This window comes from Megascapheus bottae, chromosome 21 (assembly GCF_031878675.1).
Source record: "Megascapheus bottae isolate mThoBot1 chromosome 21, mThoBot2.hap1, whole genome shotgun sequence".
NCBI lineage: Eukaryota > Metazoa > Chordata > Mammalia > Rodentia > Geomyidae > Megascapheus > Megascapheus bottae.
In genome coordinates, this window is record NC_143529.1 from 1,897,539 (window position 1) to 1,920,552 (window position 23,014).

The following is a 23,014-nucleotide window of genomic DNA, read 5'->3' on the forward strand; positions in this document are numbered from 1 at the left end:
AGCAGAGGATTTCTGAATAGATTCATGTTAGGCAAACATATAAGACTAAAACATGTAACAAACTTCTGCATCAGCAGATGCACACAGTCTCCAGATGTGCTGCTTTTCTAACTCTGGGTTTGTCCTCTATAAGGGAAAAAGAAATATTAATCATTTCTTTTTACTGCTAAGGGGATGGGTGCTGCTCTCATATTTCAGAAAGGGGCTGGAAAGTGAGGGAAGCCAAACTTTTTCCTATTTAAGGCCAAAGCAAAGGAATCTCAGTGGCTGAGTTTTATGACGGGCCCGGTGCTGAAGGGCAGGGGACAACTGATGGTGCTACTTTGAACTGCTTTTGCTTTTCTCCTTTTTGCACAGAGAGTCTCATGTCTGCTGTTTAGACATGATGAGCTTTGTGCAAAAGGGGAGCTGGCTCCTTGCTCTGCTTCACTCCTTCACTGTTATTTTGGCACAACAGATTGGTACAAGTAAGTAGGTACAGAATTCAACAAACTTCATGGGTTGTTGTTTGCTTTTTATCTTTACTTCTCCTTACCAAAAATTACAAAAGGCGGGGGTGAGTATCAGCCTCTTGAAAGATAATATCGTCTATAAGCTTCCAGTTATGAAATGGTATATTGACTATTGTTTTTCTTCTTTTATAATTTATCTTAAAAAAATAACCTCATCTTGGCATGTTAAAGTCTCGTAGTTGTTTAAGGTAAATGTTTGCTTGTACTAACTTTTTTTCCCCCCATGCTAAACTTTGTAAAAATGGCTTTAAAAGGCTTGATTGTTAACATCTTGGAATGTTTCCCTGGGCAGTCTGGAAGTTATTGGACCCCATATAATAATTTCATGTTCTTTGTATGCTGGTTCTTTGTAAGGGTAGAATGTTGAGAAATCAGAAAATATATTTAAAACAAATATGTGTTAAAAACGATCTAATAGAAATTATTGTGCACATTATTAAAATCCTTTTAGATTTTATTTAAAAAAATAGTCACAACAGAATATCTATCATTCTTCCTTAAATAAGTGCCCGTTGTTAAAAATATTTTGTCACTGTTGGTTTTATTGTGCTTTAACAAACTTCAAAGACGATTAATCCATAGTTTTCCAATGGCTTATGGCTAAGTACCTTTATTTCCTTCACTTTCTGCCTAGTTGCACTTGTGTTCAATAAGAAAATATCTTTAAAAATGTTTTCAACAGGAATGTTTTGACTTTTCTATAAACAAGGTAAAGGTATTAGATTTGCTTTACTTCTATACTTTACTTTCTATACTTTCTAATAAGCACATGCAATCATTTCCATGCTGCAAACTAATATTACTTGTGTCATTATTTATATTAAATAGTCTTATAGAATCATGTTTTTCCTATAGTCATAAAATATTGGACATCTTAAGAGTAAAGACTTTCATAGAAATAAATATGAAATGTGAAGCTTAAAGATAATTAGAAGGAATGATAACAATTTTGTATGTAAATACGTTTATGTTAAATCTAAAGTTTTTCAAACACTGTATGAGGATTGTTTGGTCCTGTTTGTAACATCTAGTTATTTGCAGTGTTCTCACAGAAAATGTATGCAAGTGTGAGTGTAGGGAGATACTCAGTAACATTTCTTTAATTGCAGCCAGTTCATGGCCACAAAAGAAGAGAACCACCCATAGTCCTTGTTCATTAGTTTCCTCCCCTGCTCAGCCATTCTCCCTCTATTTCCCCCCTCCCCTTCTTTCTCCACCCCGTAGGGCTCCTCCAGGCACCCCTCCCCTTTCCTTTCCTCACCCAACCCCCACTCCAGGCTAGTCCACCTCTCCCATTGCTAACCCCCTGCCTTTCCTTCCTCTGCCACTCCCTCCTCACTCCCCTGGGCCCTCAAGATTCCATCTGCCTTATTTTTCTCCCATCCTAGCCTCTCTTCACTTGACCTCTCATTGTATGGTCCTTTCCCTTTCTAGAAGACACAGACAACTCCCAGGCCTTCCCTGGAATATTAACACACATCCTGGGAAAGATTTTCACTTCGGAGGGAGGAGAAGAGTTCTCAATTATTGGAAAAAACACTACAAATTGTGGAGGGGGGTTATTTAAGACAGGTCACAATGTACATAGGTGCCTAATTGTTCCAAGAGCTGTAAGATAAAAGCCATATCGTTTTTTTGTTTTAGTTTTTCTGTCCACCTTTCAGGAAGAAAGGAGTGTCAAAGGATGCTCATATAATCTTGACATCACATTAAGTTCCTTTTCTGTTTTCTCTTTTGTGTTTTGTGTGCTTTTAAAGTAACAAAGATGAAAAGGAATTTGTTCAGCTTACATTTTTTTGTTGTTTGAAGTAAAAAAAAAAAGATGTTTACATGTTTTAAGACTGTTTATGTCATGTTCACTTGATTTTTTTTTCCAGAAAATTCTTCTGATGGATAAGCTTGGAGAGGTTCCGGGGGGTAATTAGATAGGCAGCTCACTGAACAATGATACACCTCTGGGTTGTTGGATGTCTGGAATATGTTTAGCAAGCCCAAAAACATAACAGCATGAAAGAATCTAACCTGTAGTATTCGGTGTTCTCATAGGAGTTTTCTGGAGTACAAAACGTGTATACCAAAAAAACCCAAAAAACAAAAAACAAAAATTGGTCTTCTTACAGAGTTGTGAAAGTTTTATTTTATTCAAGTGTTTTATTACAGCAATGGAAAAACGTGGTCTGTTTTATATTTCCTGTGGTTTATAAACAAGGCAGTTTAAGTGCAAAGACATGCCACCTAGTGGCTGACAGTCAGAACTACTACCAACTCTTGTGTTTAAAGCTCAGCATCTTAGAAAAGATTTGAAAACAATAGATGTCTATCAGTTAGTACAAATCCTCAGTGCATGAAATGTTACTGATTAAATGTTTCCAAGCACATACACAAACACATGGTATAAACATTCAAAGAATCTGCAGAATTGAATTTAAAATGTTCTAAGCCATTTTGTAGTCACATATATAAAGTGATGTCATCCTTCTGCACATAAGTATATTTCCTATTGCTTTTAATATAGATATATGTATAGACAGAAGCTATGATGTAAACTTTCTTCATTGGGCTGGGGAGGAAAACTATTGCAATTTAGTATACTCATAGTGGAGCTTCTATATTTCACTACATTGATAATTCTAACATAAATAACTGTGGAACCTTACTAGGTTTGAATACAAATGTGTACATCTATTTCAAGTTTTTGAGAGACTATTTTCCATTTTGTTTAAAAAATATACCACTGATGGGCCTGGAGTTTGGCCTACTGGTAACAGTGCTTGCCTAGCATGCACCAAAACCGGGATTCGATTCCTTGGTACCACATATAAAGAAAAAGGCTAGAAATGGTGCTGTGGCTCCAGTGGTAGAGCACTAGCCTTAAGAAAGCCCAACTACATTCCTCAGGCCCTGAGTTCAAGGCCCAGGACTGGCAAAAAAATATACCACTGATGACTTGAACCTTTAAGTCTAATTAAACATGAGCAAATGAAACAAATGTAACATGAATTGTACCTTTAAAAGGAGACAATTGCTTAGCTTTTTTGGTGTTAGTCATCAAACATAGATTTGGTATTAAGTTGGGTACATAAAAAAGAGCTAAAAGTAGAATCAAAATTCTTTAAATACTATATAAATAATTCTGGAATAGAATTATTTTGAAATTACGTATCTAAGGGAGATTCTAAAAGTTATGGAACAATGTATGAATTCACAGATTAGTAAAACCAAGAATGGGTCAGTATTTTTTGAACTGGTAATTTTTTAAAGAAGAAGCTCAGAAGCTTATCAATTAACAAAATATTAGTAGTCGTTCTGTGACAATGTAAAGAAGTAAAGTACTATTGATGCATATTTAGTGTTTCCATTCATGTTGCCTTGCATTTCTTACCATCCCCAGAGTATTTTGTATCAGATGATCTAACGGCCTTAAATTACAAGAGTTCTACTTAAAGTCTAGAATCCAACCATTCAGCACTATAAAAGGAGAAAAAAATGTCCCTGGAACAATTCTGGAAAAGAAGGAAAGACTGATAGTCAATGTCATTTAACTGTCATTCAGACTCTGGGATACTGTCTTGTCCATGGTCAGGTTATTTCTTTTAAGGAAAAGCCACTGTCTGTAATTTTACTAGAAAAAAAGTTCTACAACAGATTGCTAGAATAACAGCTAAAGGCAGCTTCTCAGAAAAGCCCCAGATCCATACCGTCTGTTCTAGGTCAGGTCTTGAGTTATCACTTAGAAACAAGATGTTAGGTTCTAAAGCTCTGTGGCTTCTATTTTGAATGATGTTTTCTTGGTGCACTGTAAAGATGATGTCACTGAAATCTTGTATTTTGTGACATCAAGTGGTATCACCAACTTGAAGCTATTAAAGTGAATTGCTTGGGGGTTAAAGCTTTAAAGATGCAAGATGTTATTTCTTTTGCTGGACATGGAAAACCTTTATGAAGTTTCCAAGTCTGGAATACTTTCTGGAAAAGTCTCACTGAACTGTTTTTTATTAAAAGAGAGCAAGACAGACACGGGGGGGGGTGGTGAGGGGGAGGACAGAAAAAGGAAGAAAAAGAAAAGGAAAGGAAGAGAAAAGAAAAAAATGAGTTTGTTAATTTTCATTAATGAAAAGAACCTATGTCATGATTCTATACTCAAAAAAAATGTAACATTTTTTTAAATTTAGAATTTTGGTGTAAAAAGCTTTGCCTGTTTCATATCAAGATGGCAATGGAAAAAATGACATAGCTTCTCTCACACGAATCATTTGTTAACTTCAGTTTGGAAAGTAACATTAACCACCAGAAATTCTGTCTGAGCCTAATAAAAACACAGCAGAAGTGGATTCCTTTCAGATTAACTAATCAAACCCTTGTTTTTTCTTTTCTCACGACTGGGGTCAAACATTGCTTTTTAAAATGTAATCTTTATGAACAAAACAAAATATTCAAAGAGGTCAAAAGGCAAAGAGCCAAAAGATCTAAAAATTTAAAAAATTATCTGCAAGTTATTAAAAGTTAAATTTTCCTTGAAAGCTGCTTCAGTAAAATGTCATATATTTTCATGACATGTTCTACGATAGTTCCTTATAGAAGATAACAAATAGAGATTAGATTTCTCAAGAAAATTTAAATCATAGATGTTATCTTTATGGTTTTCTAGCCTGTTTATAATATCCAGGAAACATTCAAGGGAATATCATAGTAAAGTTAGAAGTTCATTAAATGAATCATTTAATGGGTATATTGTCTGAAAGTTAATGTCTGAGTGAGTGATCTTTAACAGGCTTTTTTCCTGCAGCCCCTATCTGATTTGATCCTACTCCTGGAATGCAGTAAAATGTAGGTTGGGCTTCTCTGAACCACACATTTTTTTCTGTTGGTGGTCTGGATGTTATCAGAAAGAGCTCTTTTTCATAAGATCAAGACAAAATAAACAATTGAGGTCAACTCTAGATGGTATTATCCTGTTTGGAAACCAAACCAAAAGAGAGATTACAGAAAGTGATTATCCCTTAACAGTCTCTCTCTCTCTCTCTCCTTTTAGGATTCTTATTCTAAACATTTAGGTTTTCAGAACCATATGGAATAGATTTTTGAAGTTGGCCTCTTTAGTCCTACTTCTTGAAAACATAAAGAGAATACTGATGTTGTCATCAGTATCAAATTTAGAGAAAGCTTTCCTGGATTCAAGTCTTAGTTATACCCTTGATATACCTTTGATTAAATTATTTAGTGGTTTACTCAGGTTCTTCATCTGTAAGATGACAATTAGGATAACTCACATCTCACATAGCCTTTGGAAGGCTAGATAAAGCAGATAGAACCAGAAACCCCATTATCTTAAAGTTGAAATTATTCACCCATAAGATCAAATGATTGTTCAAAATACTTTGTTTACTTGTCTGACATATTTTTATGTTAGTCTTGTCAGTACATAACAGAAGGGATATATTTAATAAAAATATTATGCTTTCTAAACATTGGCACTACCATTTTAAAGCCAAATCACACATATTTCAGTTGGAAATTACATGGACACTTAAAATCTTCAACTTTCTAAAGTAATAGGAAAATGTGAAAATAGAATAGAAATAGGAAAATATGAGTAATTCATATAACACCTATGCATGTTTAATATTCCAGATTAAAAACATGTTTTCCTAGATAAGAATTCAGCAAGACTAGAAAGAAAAAAATTACTTGTCACTCAAGATAAATTAACAATATTTAAGATATTTGGGGGAATATTTTACTCCCCAAATGGTGTTGACAAACTAATGTATAGTCACCGCAATGGATTATTCCAATGAAGCATGATTTTACATTCTAAGAATGGGAGCAAAAGCCACAATGAAAGTGTGATTTAAGTACATCAAAAAGTGTTACTTGGTTTTATTTTTCTCTAAAGTTCTGGAGTAGAGCTAAGAGTAGAAAGCAGGCAAATAGGAATTAAGTATTAAGCTAGCAACATTCTTTTTTAAAAATTTATTTATTTTTTATTGTAATTAATAGAAGGGTTACGTTATATTCACCAGATAGAAGGTGCATTACTTCACAAACATTGATACCCTTTCTCATGACATGGTCCCCATTTCCCTCCCCCCTCCCCCCACTCTTTTTGATTTCCCCCTTCCCTATCCAATTTCAAATTATAGCTTAGATGCTAGGGAGGATTTTTTTTCTAATGCATTGTTGTGTGACCATAAGCAGTAATTTTACTTCAGAACAACATTGGAGGTAGAGTTTAAAAATAATCAAGAATTAGAACAGGAAGACTAACATTAAGCAATAATAAAGAACATACTGAGAAATGTATTAATTTTTCATGTATAAATAAAATTATTTGACATTTATGTATTAGTTTTGCAAAATCCAGTTTAAATTTTTCAGCAAAGTTACTCTGAAAATACCTATCTAGGAAGAAAATAATATGAGATGACTTATAAAAGATGAATATCATTTTCTATTCTATTTTTAATTTTTATGAATGTTAACTAGAGCCTTCTTGAAAATATATTCCCACTTGGCTTTGTCATCATTTTTTATTTTTCCATGTATAACAAGGTACTTAAAATTAATGCTATAGGGGCTGAGAGTTTGGCCTAGTGGTAGAGTGCTTGCCTAGCATGCACAAAGACCTGGGTTTGATTCCTTGGTATCACATACATAGAAAAAAGCCGGAAGTGGTGCTGAGGCTCAAGTGGTAGAGTGCTAGCCTTGAGAAAGTCCAAGAATAGTGCTCAGGCCCTGAGGTCAAGCCCAGGACTGGCAAAAAAAAAATGCTATAGATACCTATGCAAGGAGTTTAGCTTTTACTAAAACATATTGCTGACCACATATGGTCTAATAAATTGGTGGACTCTGTTCAAAACTACATTATTTCACCAAAGGAGGCCAAGGTAGAGAAAAAGAGAAAGAGATGATTATTCAGCCCCAGTGTTCAACTTGTGACTTTTCAGGACATCTATATTTCTTCAAATGGCTATGAAATAAATTACTGAAGTGATTGGGACTTCATTAATTTATTAGTTAAAACAACAGAGCTTTCTAAAGTGAACTCATTATATATGCATCATTTTAACTGAACAGAGTAATTAAAATAAGCAAAAGAAAAAAACCCTGCCTCCTTTCTTATCCCTGTCAAGCTGATGTCATAGTTAAGAATAGAATGGTAGATACCAGAAGTTAGGGAGATTAGGAAATATGGTTCCATCGGTACCATACTTACAGTTAGATTGGGTCAAGAAATCTGGTGTATGTACCATTACAGAGATGAATGACATTGAGATGACTCTAGATGATGAAAATAGAGGAAGGATTTTAGTTTTCAGCAGAATGAAATGATAAATGTTTGAGAAGATCGGTATCTTTAACCTGCATTACATGCTGTTCAAAGTTTTATGAGCTTTGGAAAATGTATTCTACCCTATTAAGATGTGCTATTTAATGTATCAATTAATGTACTATTTATGTATCAATGAGAATATATTTGAAGCAAACAGAACAAAAATGCAATAGGATAAGTTTATCTTTATACCAAGGCTTTGATGATTTATTTACTTTTAAAGTTTTTTTTCATGTTGATTGATTTTTTTTTAAATATGCAAGCCAGGCTGCTTTTGAATTTGCCACTGTCCTGCCTCAGCTTCGTGAATGCTGGGATTAAAGTGCTGGGATTGCATATCTTTTAAGGCTTTTGAAACACAAAAGTTTTTATTAGAAGGTTTCTAATAAAATTAGGAAAAAAGAAACTAAAAATCAACTTTTCCTGATATAACAGACAATTCTAACAAACTCATTGCCAGTTTAAATAAGTCAATGTTGTTCTGGTTTATCCAATTTTATTTTTCAGAACACATGGAATATACAGTCTTTTTATGATGTGACAGTACTCTCAGTGAGAAAGAAATTAGAAACATGAATAGATAATGGGAAAAATTTCTGTGAATTTAGGGCAAAGAACGTGAGAAGCTATTTTGCCATTACTATTCAAAAGTTGTTTAAGGTATTTATGGTCCAGTAAAAGTAATATTTAATGTTTATCTAGAGAAATGTTAAAATGGTCCTCATTTTGAAAAGGGGAACCAATACAAAGATGGAAAAATATGGTTGAGATAATTTTATTTAAGCCCTCTAAGAACTTGCAACATTTTTCTACATGTTTTTTACATCCTCATGTCAGTTCTGCTTAGAGAAAAAAATAATTTAATGCCAATCTTTTCTCATCATTCTTCATAATATAGAAAATATTAGTCTACTCTGAAATGTTTTCATAAAATCATTCAAAAATCCTACTTCAGTTGAACTGAGGTAAGCCTCAGCATTTTGTAAAGAATTACAAAATGCTTTGGATAAATATATCTTCCCCATGTTCTCATACTCTGTTTCATATCTAAAGAAGGAGTTGAGCCTTTGTTTCCTATTTAAAATGTCATGAAAGCTCTCATACATTCTTTTATTAGCTATTGCAATGGAAAATTATAACACCAAGTAGAGGCTTTCCTGAATCTATCAAGAAGTTTTGAAGTAAATTGGTGTCCTTCCAGACACAAGGAAATGTAAAGCAATCTCGATATTCTATATAATAAATGTATTTTGAAATTTTACTTTCTGTGTAACTTTGAGCTGAGACTGTGAATTCAAAATACTTAAATGGCAAACCTTACTTACTATTACTGTCAAAAGTGAAAAGTAGAAAAATGAAAAGGTTCCAAAGGCAATCTTTGAGACTCTGTAGTAGTACAACAATGGGACCACTGGAAACATGGCAAACAATATTCCACAGAACATATTCATTAAGGACTTGACTTCAAAGCAGGCCTTCTTCTACAGACATTTTAAAGAAATTGGCTTTGAGAAAAATACTTTTCATTGTTTTACAAAACACAAAAGTACTCAATAGTCAATTGTTTGTAAAAATATTTGCAGATGTTTAGAAAATTTTTTTATTTGCTCAGTGACTGGCAAACTCTCATTACAATTTTTGAGAACTAATGTTGTATGTAACCACAATCCACAGCTAAGGCTTTAAGAATTGAGACCAGGTTCTATTTTGGCATCCCATAAGCTGATTCATTGTTAATAACTGCTGCAAATTCAGTACCTTGCATATAATCAGGAATCAAGACTAAAATTTTGGTTGATACATTATTTTTTGCCATTCTAAGCCACAAATATATATGATCATGATTCATATTTTCCCCGACTGCTTTAACTTACACTTTGCCAGTAGTGGTTTTATATATGTCTTTTTATTTTGAAAATAAGACAACTATTTAACATCCATTTTAGAAATTCAATGTATTATGTCATACAAAGTTGATCTACTAATGCCCAACAAAACTAGGTGCGAAATTCAATATACACAGTAACTCTGTTAAAAATTTCCCAAGAAAATCTGGGAGAGGTTTATGTTGCCAGGATTAACTTAGTTTTCTTCTGTATTTCTCAAATAAGTTAATAAAATTCAGAAGTAACAAAATTCAGTAAAATTCAGTTAGTAACAAAATTCACATTTTCATTTAATGCTCCCATTTGCTGTTAAAGAAAGGAATAGCATCCTATTTTTGAAAAGGTTTAATTCCAATTGCACATTAATAAACAAATGCTGGCCTGCTCTGTGATATCCACTGACTTTTTTTTTTTTTACTATAAATAAACTTAAAATGTGTTCTGTTTTAAAACTGAATGTAGTGTACTGATTCTAGATTAATAAACAGATCCTGTGTTTTGAGCAGTTTGACTACCTATAAAATGATGTGGGAACATGTGAAATGCTAACAAAGGAAGAAACCATTTGCTCCAAATTCTACTTTGAGTCTTGTAAACCGCCATCTTGCCTACATAAGGAAATGTTGTAACCTGTAACTCCTTTTCCAGATAATGAAGAAGGATGTACCCATCTGGGTCAGTTCTATCAGCCTAGAGATGTGTGGAAACCAGAGCCGTGCCAAATTTGCGTCTGTGACTCAGGATCTGTCCTCTGCGATGACATCATATGCGATGAGGAAGCCTTAGACTGCCCACATCCCGAAATCCCATTTGGAGAATGCTGTGCAGTCTGCCCACAACCTATATCACCTGTGAGTTCAAAGAAAACCTAAGCTCTTAACAATTAACGTTGAAAGACATGAGCGTATCCTCTACTGTAGGAGTCTGAAAGGAAATGGAAGTTGTGTCTCTCAGTCTGTTCATGTGTGATGGAAAGCCAGGGATTGTATGTGAATTGAAGAAATCATGAAATACTTTGTAGGAAGATGTTTCCATGATTTGATTAATTCTTGTCTTTTTCATTTTCGAGGCTCCTCCTGTCGCTAATGGCCAAGGACCTCAAGGCCCAAAGGGTGATCCAGTAAGTCAACATCCTTCCATGGAATGAAATTAGTGCTAATGGTAGTTGAAGGAACAGCTGGCTTGTTTTCTTTCCAGAGACTTCATATGAACTTTTGTTATTCATACCTTCTCTTTAGACTCACGTGTAGAATAGTGGACACACAAGTGGATGGCAAATCTCACACAGTGAAAATCCATAATTGTACATACATACATATATACATACATACATACATACATACATACATACATACATACATTTAGATTTTCCAAGCTTTATATGCTTTTATCCCATCATCAATTAGAATAACAAACCACAAGCAGCTGTACAAAGACATGCACTACACTTAAATTATGCATAATGTTGTTATAAAATATATTTATCCCCAGGCAAATGGATCACTTGTAATAATTCTAATACCCTAAAAAGAGAATTAAAACTTGATCAGTTTTGAATCCCTGTCTTTTAATCATGTTTTAATCATGCTTGCCTCTGATATTTTTAGGGTCCACCTGGGATTCCTGGGAGAAATGGTGACCCTGGTCTTCCAGGACAACCAGGATCTCCCGGCCCTCCCGGCAGCCCTGGCGTCTGTCAGTCATGTCCTACAATTGGCCAGGTAATAAATTACAAACCTAAAAAGATGTTCATTTGTCCTGTGCATTTAGCATATGCTACCTGTCAAAAATGCAAGTTTGTAACTCTTATTTGATATGTTTAACAAATCTTCATTTGGCTTTTACATGGCACTATTCTATGAGCTGTAAAAGTACTCCCTTTGCCTCTTAAATCTAATGCTATTGATTCTATTTCTTTTCAAAATTTCTAAATTTTTCAGTGAGTGTTTCAGATATGCACTATGTTTGAGGAATTCTAATACCACTGGTAAAGTCTCTGAAGCTTGGGCACAGAGCAGTGAGAGTGCTGTGACTGTTGTTTACCGACCTCAAATAGGCAGGATTGTTAATACACCTACATGGCTGCTTCTACTAAACCATCAGCATACATGTTTTTTATAAGAACTGGCACCAAACCTACATAATACATAGAACCGATGACCAAGTATATAAGTATAACAAAGTTTCTTCCTCATGATTCAAACAATGTATAGACTTAAATATGAATTTTAAAAACAGTGTTTTTTTAAAAAAAATATACACCAGTAGTTCATACCTGTAATCCTAGTTACTCAGGAGGCTAAGATGAAAGATTTCAGTTCAAATTCAACTTGGAGGGGAAAAAAAGTCCCTGAGAACTCTATCTTCAAAATAACCAAAAGAGTACAACTTGGAAGCCTGGTCTAGGTGACAACAATAAAATAAAATAAGCACAAGCCCTTATCAAGGAAAATTGTCTAACTTGTTCTTGTGCCAGTAAGCAAGTAGAAGCTATCTGGATATAGAGTCAAAAGAAGCTCCAAATAAATTCAATAATCATATAAAACTTACTCCTGTTTTTAATTTGTTCTCTATGAAGATGCTCACTTTTTAGTATAGCTTTTTGAATGTTAAGCAAACATCAGAGAATTTAATTTTACTTGTTGTATTAATGGACTTCTCTACTTTTCAGTTCAGATGAAAACTTTTATCTCAAGATTCTCAGATTCAACAGTTTGTTATACCTCTAGAATCCTGTGTAAATATTGCTTTGAGATAATGGTTTCAATTACAACATATAGGATTTAATTTGAGGTGATTAACACTGAACATAGCTGAAATCATGGTGCTTTAAATGAGCTTTTCTATAATGTGCCTAATATTAAAATCACAGAAAAATGGGATGAACACGGTAATTAAAACATGATACATTGGCTGTCTTGCAGAAATCTTCTATCGATAAATAGCAATACTACTGCATAAGTCTTAATGTTTTTTAAAGAACTGTGGTATTTAGATTACAATGATATTTATTTATGTATTTATCTATTTCTTTACAACAGAACTTTTCTCCCCAGTATGATTCATATGATGTCAAGTCTGGAGTAGGAGGAGCAGGAGTTAGCTATCCTGGGCCACCTGTACGTACCATTTTCTCTGTGCATTTTAGAGTATCATTTAGCCTTTTTGTTGATTAAGTTTCAAAGGCTGTTCTTTTAGACATATAGCCCTTTCTGGAACTGTCCAATATGTTTTTTTTTCTCTTGGAAGGTTGAAGAAAGAAAATATTATTTGTTAACTCTTGCTCACTTCTTCCTTCATGGCCTCTCCTGTTATTGTCGAGCTGAGTCAGAGGACTTACCCACCTCAATACTTTTTAGTCTCACACTCTTATAGTCTCTAATTTTAGTCCTATCTTGTTTCTTTTTGTTTCTACTTTTCATCTTTCTTACCCAAATTGTTTAGAATCTTCCATTTCTATCACTTTCTAGACAGTGATCCAATGTAAATCCATCTTCCCTCCATTTCTCAAACAAAACAGAAGTATTTTCAGAATCCATCGGTTCATTAAATTATATATAATTATGTGTGTATATATACATACATATATATAATAGTGATTCACCTTTGAACTTGGACTGTCTTCAATAAAAATGACAGATTTTTAATAAGAGAAAATGGAAGACATTAAACCTTAACATGTATAGGTAGGAGTAGGGATTCATGCAAATGAGTCTTGTTTTGCACTAGCTTTTTAAGAGGATCAATGAGAAAGAGGTCTCTCACTACCAACAAAATCAATGAACCAGGTCACTAAATTACCAATATTATAGATCATTGTTTCTACCATTAGACTAGATATTTGTGACTTCTCAGACTAGAGGCTATGAAAATCTTACCCAATAAATCTCAGTAGCCAATTTAACATGCTTGCAATTGTTACAAAGTAAAAGAGGGGAAAAAAGAATCAAAACAAAACTGTACAGTTTCAGTTATGATACTTTTGATCTCTCAAAGCTACAAGGAGAATTATATAAATTTATGCAAACATTGGATCCGAACTATACACACATTATAAATTCTAGTTGGAATAAGATATGACAAAACTAAAGAAAGGCATCACACACTGACATTTTAGAAATGTGACCATGGTAGAAAATTTAAATATTAACTTATTTATTAGTTGTAAATTTATTGATGGTGTTTGGAAAAGGGCAGTTATAAAAATAGCTTTTGAGTTTAATTTGTATTCATGATCAATAGTTTGTTATAAACAAGTTTCTAATGTCTGATGCATGATTATCTTACATAATGCTGAATCTACATGTCAATCTAATCCAGTGATATTTTATATAAAAATAGTTATAAGTCTACAGATAATTTACATAATTTATCATAGAACCTATAGAACAGTGGTAATTATTGTCTACACCAAATTTGGCTGCTAGAAAAGAAATTGGTTTCTAATAGCTCAGGATAACCTTTAAGGTCAACATTTTGTAACATCTATTTGATTGATTCTGGTGTAATTTCATTTAGTGTGATGTTCATTTAAAGATACATTAAAGTATATTTCACAAATATTTCAAATTTTTACTGCAGGGTCCCCCTGGCCCCCCAGGTCCTCCTGGCAGCTCCGGTCATCCTGGCTCACCTGTAAGTTCATCCAGTAGTATATTTTCACTTCATGAATATGTATATCAATTTACTATGGATAGTTATATGATTAACCATTCCACAGCTAAGATGTGTACTTACACTCAAGAAACTGATGACATTTTTAGGTACTCAAGTTTGTATTTATTTTCTTTCTTCCTATATTAATTAGCGGTTAAAATATTGAGGCTAAGCAAAGTGGCTTACACCTGTAATCCTAGGTGCTCAGGAAGCAGAGGTAGGAGGGTTGAGGTCAGCTTAGCAGGATGTTCACAGGGCCCTATCTCAAGCAATGTCAGGATGTGGTGGTGTGCACCTGTCATCCTACCTTTGTTGGGAATGAATAGAAAGATTGAGTCTAGACTCGAGTGGGCCAAGGTGAAAGAAAATGTAGCAAAAGTCGTAAATAGAGTATCTTTCAAGCAAGCATACATTTCAAAGTTCAAGCCCAAGTCTGCAAAAGAACTTGATAAAATTAAATTTTATTATATTTGCTTATAACATGGCTTTCATTTTAACTGCTTAGATTCAGTGAAATGAAATGAATGCATTGAATTTATTCTGAATTGGAAAGAATGGACTTTAGCTTTAGTAAACTTGAACAAAGCTTTCTCAATACATTTACAAATTCTGGAGCGTGGATTCCTTTTTTACCACCTTGAAGATAAAAATGGTTCATATTTTGTTGTTTTGAAAATATTTACAAAGTATTCTCTTCACTAGGGTTCTCCTGGATACCAAGGACCACCTGGTGAGCCTGGGCAAGCAGGTCCTGCAGTAAGTAACAATTGAATTAAATTTGTGTTGAACAAATTTACAACAAAATACAGATAATTCAATTTCTTAATGGAATTTTATTTTCTCAAACCTCCATACTACAAAGTATTCTTTATATTTATGCTCAAAATTTTATCTAATAGTGATAATTTATTATAATTGTATCGGATTCAAAGATCCTAGGATTTCCCAGTTAGTTAATGATCACAATAGTCAATTTCCCAGAGTTGATGACACAAACTCACTATTAAGTATAAATTTAACTTTCTGTACATTCATTTCACCCTTATCTACTCTACTGATATATGTGTAAGTGTACATATACCTCAAGGTAGTTAAAAATAAACATAAAGAGTCCTGCAAAAGTAAGAAGTAAGGTGAGATTATTTTAATACTCTAAAGATCCTAGATATTCTCATATATTTAGAAATACCTGTATATTTATAGTCAACATCTCAGAAATGTAAAAATACATTAGTAAACATATATACATATTATGAAATTTTGATGTTATATGATGCTTTTGTCTTCCTTACAAAATAAATTTAATAGACTACAGAAATGGATGAAATGGATGAATGGATGAAATGCTCATTTCATGATGAAAGTTATTGAAAGTATTTTCCAAAATAGATGCTTATTATGAAAAATAATAAAATGGAGCAAGAAATTTAAAATGTACTTTTTTTTGGATTGTCTGATTTTAGGGTCCTCCAGGACCCCCTGGTGCTTTGGGTCCCGCTGGTCCTGCTGGAAAAGATGTAAGTGTTAACGAACTGAGGAGGGTAGGGTATGTCCATATTTTACCTGAATAGTCTAAGCAGCACAAGCCATGCACCAGAACTTCAGAAGGAGAATCCCTGGAAAAACTTGGCTTATATATTAAGAGCATTTTAGTTCATAGCAATAGTGGATTAGCCATATTGCATTTTCATACTAATACACCATCTGCTGAATTCTAAACTAATAGACCACTATAGATGTGATTACAACTGTCAAGAAGTGTCATACAGAGATATTATCATTTAACTAGAGAATGAATAAATTTCTTCTGTCTTACAATGAAAAAAATTTGCAAATTCTTATAGGCATGAAGACTTACAAACACCTCTAAAAAGTATGCCATCCACTTTCATTTATTTTCCAAAGGAATTTATGGAAAGGTCTGAGAAGCCCTAGCCAATCCTCTTACTTGGTTGACTATTCAGCCTAGGTTTAAAACAATCCTGTTAATGAGTTCTTCATGAAAACAACAATTAGATCAGTCATTGGTTATTAAGACATTTGCTGTACAACCCCCTTAAGCATTCTTTATTTTTTTTTCCATCAGGGAGAATCAGGAAGACCTGGAAGATCTGGAGAGAGAGGATTACCTGGACCTCCAGTAAGTTAAAAATATTGTACAATTATATTTATTACTTATCCTTTAAAATAGAAAGCACTTTAATATCACATGCTTTTGTATTCAAAGGTCCATTAACATCTTTTGCATCTATTCTTTTAGGGTATCAAAGGCCCTGCTGGCATGCCGGGATTCCCTGGTATGAAAGGGCACAGAGTAAGTTGAATTTCATTATTGTCTGTAAGCTGTTCTACTTATGTTTAAGTTGTTCAGCCACCTTAGTTGGACAAATGCATACCTTCTCCAAATAATTGACTGACAACTACTTGATATAATTTTTTATTTTAAAAAAGTTCTAGCAATTTGGTTTGTGGACAAAGCTAATTAATATATAAGCATATTGATATTATTTTAAGCATAGGGGAAGTCTTGGTAAAGAGTAATTTGCTTTTCTTATGACAAACAGAAAAAAATGTATAACAATTGACTAAGCTAATATAATTTATAGATTGAGTTGAGTACTTTTGTCTTTTTCTTAGTAAATTAGGTAGATTTGACCGAATCAAAAGTCTATCAACAACATAAAGTACAGAGATGTATGTTTACTGTTATTATAGTTGTGAACTTTCTATTTGGACCATATAGTAATCTCTAATTAGTTTCATATTTTTGTGACGCCAATCTCAAGCATCTTCAATCTACTTAAGGTAGTGCTTAAATGAGTATTTCAAAGAGTGCTGTGTAGGTCCGGGAGTTTGGCCTAGTGGTAGAGTGCTTGCCTAGCATGCATGAAGACCCGGGTTCGATTCCTCGGTACCACATACATAGAAAAAAAGCCGGAAGTGGTGCTGAGGCTCAAGTGGTAGAGCTCTAGCCTTGAGAAAGTCCAAGGACAGTGCTCAGGCCCTGAGCTCAAGCCCAGGACTGGCAAAAAAAACAAAAAACAAAAACAAAGAGTGCTGTGTAGTAAAATCTAGTAGTTACATTTCAATGTAAAGTTTATCAACTATTCTGTGCTGCTAATACATTTTAATACTTTCGTACAAATCTTAGGGCTTTGATGGACGGAATGGTGAAAAGGGTGAGACAGGTGCTCCTGGATTAAAGGTAACTCCCTCCACCCTCCTTCCCATACAAATATTCATTTCCATTTTAAAACTATAGTCAAGATTTACATTGTGGACCTCACCTTTTCCTGACAGTTTTCTGAATTTTACATAGTTAAAAACTATGTAATTTTACATAGTTAAAAACTAATGTCATCTTGAGATATTGAAGCCTCTATAACCAAATAACTTTAAAAAGCCTAGGTTAGAAGGGGATCTGTTTAGTCTCTATAATTTTAAAAGACAAGATTTCTGGCAAACAATATGCTAATAACAATTTTTTATTTTATGATGTACCTTTCCTTCAGTTGCTGTAGTATTTTCAACCATCCAGTATTTTGAAACTATAACAGAACCTTGCTGCTAAACAAAATAGTAACATGTTTTATCTACCTGTGTGTAGGGTGAAAACGGTCTCCCCGGAGAAAATGGAGCTCCTGGGCCCCAGGTAATGAATCATGGTTCTTATTGTTTACTTTTAAAAATTATTAGTAAACAAATTCAAAACCTGGTTGGGATCTTATCAATTGTTGTTATACATGTCAAGTTTAAAGTAACATCATCAACTTTACCCTGCAGGGTCCAAGAGGGGCTCCGGGTGAAAGAGGCCGGCCAGGACTTCCTGGAGCTGCAGTGAGTATTGACTGTTACCCACTCAATACTTACACCCCAGAATGACAGAAAAATGGATTCCTACCAAACCATCCTCAAAATCTCCACAGTAACATGTCAACTAGAAGTTTATGGAGATCAGCATTTCGAGTTCCACAATTGCCCACTCTGTTGAGTTTCTGATTCATTTTGCCTGATTTTGCACATTCCCTGAGCACCCTTAGCTCCTCATTGGCTTCTGCAAACACAGAAGCCACCACTCCATTTGATCATGGATGCATGTCAGAATTTTAACAATTTGACACTAAAACATTCTGACTAGTAATATGCTCTAGGAAGACTCAATTCAGTTGGTTTTGAGTTTTAGTACTATTGCTTATGATCACTCATAATCAAGAAAATATTTAAGACAAACTCCTCTTTTTAGGGGGCTCGTGGCAATGATGGTGCTCGAGGTAGCGATGGACAACCAGTAAGTAACTTTGTATCCAAATTGTTGTTTCAGAGTAATATATATATATATATTATTGACAATTTTTATAATTTAGGGATTAAAATTAATTAATTTGTTATACTTAACATTACATTCCTGAGACCAGAAGCAAAATCTAAGTTTGAAAAACCATGTATATTTGACCAATTTATAATACCTATATTTATTCACAATGTTAATTAGCCTCCAATATTGGATATCAGAAAAAAAGCTATAGAGAATAAATAGTAAGATGATCTCAATTCCGTAAGTGGGAGTACAAAAGCTTAGAATGAAGTACTCTGTACAAAGCCACAGACTCTATTGTAGCAGTAAGGAGGAATACAAATTTTCTAACTTTAGATTTCTTGGTTTCATTTACCACATCATTTCTTTGTGTAATATTCATCCATGATTGAAAATTCTACTTTTCTTTGAATATATGTCTTCTGTATTCTATGTGTGTCAATTTATGATTTAATAATAAATTTCACTGTGTTAATTGAGAGCTCTGGATATTCTATTTAACTTTTTCAGGGCCCTCCTGGTCCCCCTGGAACTGCAGGCTTCCCTGGATCCCCTGGTGCTAAGGTAAGCATAAGCTTCTTTAGATTACATGTCTTAGAGACAAGAAAAAGCATAAGTTTACTTCTTGCAACTATTTTTTTTCCAATCAGTCAAACAAACAGCTCTTATCTATACATAACTTCAAATCTCCGTGCTTCATTTTAAAGAAATGTGACCCCTAGCATTCATCTTGGTATCCCTACTGATGCCCTTTTACTGATGCCCTTTTACTAGTCTCTTTCTGAGAGACAAGTATCTAAAAACCATCGGTGTATTTTCCATGTATTTGCATATATTCTTTGTTTAAAATGTAGGGGTATTATATTGCTGCTGATATATTTACCATATGAGAAGGGTTACATTTAATCAGAGCTGAAGAGTGATTCAAAGTGGCAAGGAAAACTGATGACCTGAAGTTTTATTTGTTAGGGTGAAGTTGGACCTGCAGGGTCCCCAGGTTCAAGTGGCTCCCCTGGACAAAGAGGAGAACCTGGACCTCAAGGACATGCTGGTGCTCAAGGTCCTCCTGTACGTATCAAACACTCCAAACCGGTAGACACTCACCAGTATGCTTGTCTCGTGTTGCTTTCAAAGACAATATAAACATTTTTGTTTCTCTCCCATTTCCCCCCCAAAAGGGAGGGGGTAACAATGTTCAATAAGAAATGTACACACTACCTTACATATGTAACTTACAACTGTAACCCCTCTGTACATCATCCTGACCAAAAAATAAACAAATTGGTTAGTGCCCTAAAATGACTATGCTGTCATAAGGGTACTTTTTGGATGTGTAGAGAATATGGTGGTTTGTGGGGAAGGTCTTGTGTCATTCTAGAATTCACAAATTTTCTCTATCATGTACAAGAGAGGAGGGATACTATAATTATCTGACATTGGGAAAACATTCCATAATCTCCAGTTCTGAATTGTTATGATTGGAGATTATGGTACATAATGGATTATTTAATAACTTAAAACAAGTACATGTTATCTTCGAATTATTTAAATCATGATAATCCTTTTACGTTTCATGAATTGAATTATGGTTGGAGGAATCACCTCTTCCCTAGTACACATGATGTTGTCCACTTATATTTTAAACTCCAAATGCATATGCATTATGAAGGTTATTGACAACCTGCTCTCTTCCAGGGCCCTCCTGGGAATAACGGTAGTCCTGGTGGTAAAGGTGAAATGGTAAGCGGCCTCCATGTCTCCTCCACATGCACATTTGTGAGATTTAAGTGAGGCAGAGTTCAACCTTTGCTGATGTGAACGTTCTTGGGTTGCTTTTAGGGTCCAGCTGGTATTCCTGGAGCTCCAGGCCTAATGGGAGCCAGAGGTCCTCCAGGCCCCCCTGGCACTAATGGTGTTCCTGGACAGCGAGGCAGTGCGGTAAGTTGCCTTGATTCCTTTGTTGTCTGATGTTGTGGCTTCATGCTCGTGAAGATTATTAGTTGCATTTCTTTTGTTGTTGTACGCTACGCTTGCGTTTGTATTGAATTCACTCAGGTCCTGACACTTAGGTTTTGCTGATGATGATTTTGTTAGTCAAGCCCTCCCTCTTTTTAAGCCAAGATGTTGGTTGTTTCACTTCTAGGGTGAACCTGGTAAGAATGGTGCTAAAGGAGAACCTGGCGCAAGAGGTGAACGTGTAAGTACTGCCACAATATGCATACGGTTGTTTGATTTACATTTTTCTTCCTTTTTTTTCCATTCTCACGGTCTCTTTTTCTTCCACTCTTTCTGTTTTTCTACTTTTTGGTATTGAGGATTGAAGTTAGGCCTTTGCACTTGCTAGATTCTCGGTCTCTTGATCCACACACCAGCCCTTGTTGCTTTAATTTTTAGTCTTTCTGTTCAATTTTTGTTGTTGTTGTGTGGGCTGGCCCTGAACACCAGCTGTCCTGTTTATGCCTCATGCACACCTGGGATTACAAGTGCAAACCACCATAGCCAGTTATTTCATTGAGGTGACACTTTTTGCTCTGGCTGATCTTGATCCATAATCCTTAAATCTCTGCCTTCAGACTGGCATTTCAAGTGTAATCCAATGTGTCAGGCTGTCCGTTTGGCTGTTTCTTTGAAATTCACCACATGAGTCAGCAAATAGCTGACTGGATTCAGTTGTAGTTCCTTATTTTACTTTCATTTCTGGTTTCAGGGTGAAGCTGGATCCCCGGGTATTCCCGGACCTAAAGGTGAAGATGGCAAAGATGGATCACCTGGAGAACCTGGTGCAAATGGACTTCCTGGTGCTGCGGGAGAAAGGGTAGGCTCTCTGGGCACAGAGCATATAAGAGAAATGCAACACTGTCATCAAACGAGACTTTTCCCTGAGTGAGGCAACTGGGGCTTTTCTTGAGTAACCAATCAAAACTACCGGTTCATGCATTCCCTAAGATGAGAATATCTCTGTACCATCATTCAGGAGTTACAAAGAAACGTTCATCTTTTTTTCATATGTTTTTTATTGTAACTAATAGAAGGGTTACATTAGATTCATCAGATAGAAGGTACATTACTTCACAAATATTGATACCCTTTCTCATGTCCTTTTCCAATTTCCCTCCCTCCTTTCCCCCTCACAACTTGTTTTCCCCCCTTCCCTCTCCTATTTCAAACAACCAATTAAGCATATATAAAATATATCAGATAACAAGGTGAAATATTGTAACAATATAAGCTAACCAAGGGACAGTAAAGGAGATGAGAGATAACATAGTACATCAAGGACAACAATCACTCATTATGTGGCTTTGAAACGTTCATCTTTTAAGCCAAAATATTTGACTTTATTTATTTCTAGGGTCCTGCTGGATTCCGAGGGCCTGCAGGGCCAAATGGTATTCCGGGAGAAAAGGTAGAAACCTGAGCTTCTATGTTCCTAAATCCTAGTGTAACCAACAGCTATTATATGACAGTTTCTCATTAATGCAAACCTAAATATCTCAGAGAAATATATATTTATATAGGTATAGATATATAATATTTATATATTGTGTAATATATATTGTTATCAATAACACAGTTTGTTTTAAAAATCTGATGTTCATCATAGTTGCTTCAATTTTTTTTTGTTTTGTTTTACTTTCAGCATGACTATCTAGCTAAAACAATTCTTGTTTGATAAATAAAATGTTAGTTATATACCACCAACTCTTTTTACGAGGCAAAATTCTGTCAATAGTTGTCATTATAACTAGGCTTGCTAGCTAGGTCAGTGAAGAATCTTTCAAAGCTTCATTCATATATTTCACAACGTAGGGTCCTGCCGGGGAACGTGGTGGTCCAGGTCCTGCAGGGCCTAGGGGTGTGGCTGGTGAACCAGGCAGAGATGGTGCCCCTGGAACTCCAGGAATGAGGGTATGTAGAAACGTTTGATTAAATGGGATTGTAGTTTGGTAAGAAAACAGGCAAGGGAAATGAAGGTGGACCAAAGAGTAGTTAAGTCTGAATACATCTTGTATAAGGCTCAGAGACAACCAAGACCCAATTCTTATAAGAAAACAGCATAAACCCAAGAACCACACAATTCAACACTTGACTTAAGATGAAAAATAATGAAGAACAAATATGTGGCCACATATGTACATGAAATTTTTCAAATAGGTTCTGCTGTATTTTAAAATTTTTAATCTTCAATCACCTGAACACTGACTTCTTTTATTTAGGGAGTGCCTGGAAGCCCAGGAGGACCAGGAAATGATGGAAAACCAGGGCCTCCCGTATGTACAATTTAAAAAATGCATTTCACTAGCCCAGTTAA

General features: G+C 34.7%; 1 protein-coding gene across 1 annotated transcript in view; it reads left to right on the forward strand.

Annotated features, from left to right (window-relative positions):
• The first annotated feature begins 259 nt into the window (after nt 1–259).
• The window catches only part of Col3a1 (collagen type III alpha 1 chain), a 37,935-nt gene continuing 15,180 nt past the window's right edge, over nt 260–23,014 (forward strand). Inside the window, exons 1-23 of the mRNA XM_090354455.1 lie at nt 260–467; nt 10,380–10,582; nt 10,801–10,851; nt 11,339–11,452; nt 12,773–12,850; nt 14,313–14,366; nt 15,090–15,143; nt 15,851–15,904; nt 16,474–16,527; nt 16,648–16,701; nt 17,539–17,592; nt 17,995–18,039; nt 18,171–18,224; nt 18,631–18,675; nt 19,213–19,266; nt 19,672–19,770; nt 20,398–20,442; nt 20,542–20,640; nt 20,846–20,899; nt 21,410–21,517; nt 22,055–22,108; nt 22,513–22,611; nt 22,920–22,973. Coding sequence (XP_090210581.1) covers nt 383–467; nt 10,380–10,582; nt 10,801–10,851; nt 11,339–11,452; nt 12,773–12,850; nt 14,313–14,366; nt 15,090–15,143; nt 15,851–15,904; nt 16,474–16,527; nt 16,648–16,701; nt 17,539–17,592; nt 17,995–18,039; nt 18,171–18,224; nt 18,631–18,675; nt 19,213–19,266; nt 19,672–19,770; nt 20,398–20,442; nt 20,542–20,640; nt 20,846–20,899; nt 21,410–21,517; nt 22,055–22,108; nt 22,513–22,611; nt 22,920–22,973 — 1,665 coding nt within the window. The 5' untranslated portion in view covers nt 260–382. The remainder of the gene's footprint in view (nt 468–10,379; nt 10,583–10,800; nt 10,852–11,338; nt 11,453–12,772; nt 12,851–14,312; nt 14,367–15,089; nt 15,144–15,850; nt 15,905–16,473; nt 16,528–16,647; nt 16,702–17,538; nt 17,593–17,994; nt 18,040–18,170; nt 18,225–18,630; nt 18,676–19,212; nt 19,267–19,671; nt 19,771–20,397; nt 20,443–20,541; nt 20,641–20,845; nt 20,900–21,409; nt 21,518–22,054; nt 22,109–22,512; nt 22,612–22,919; nt 22,974–23,014) is intronic.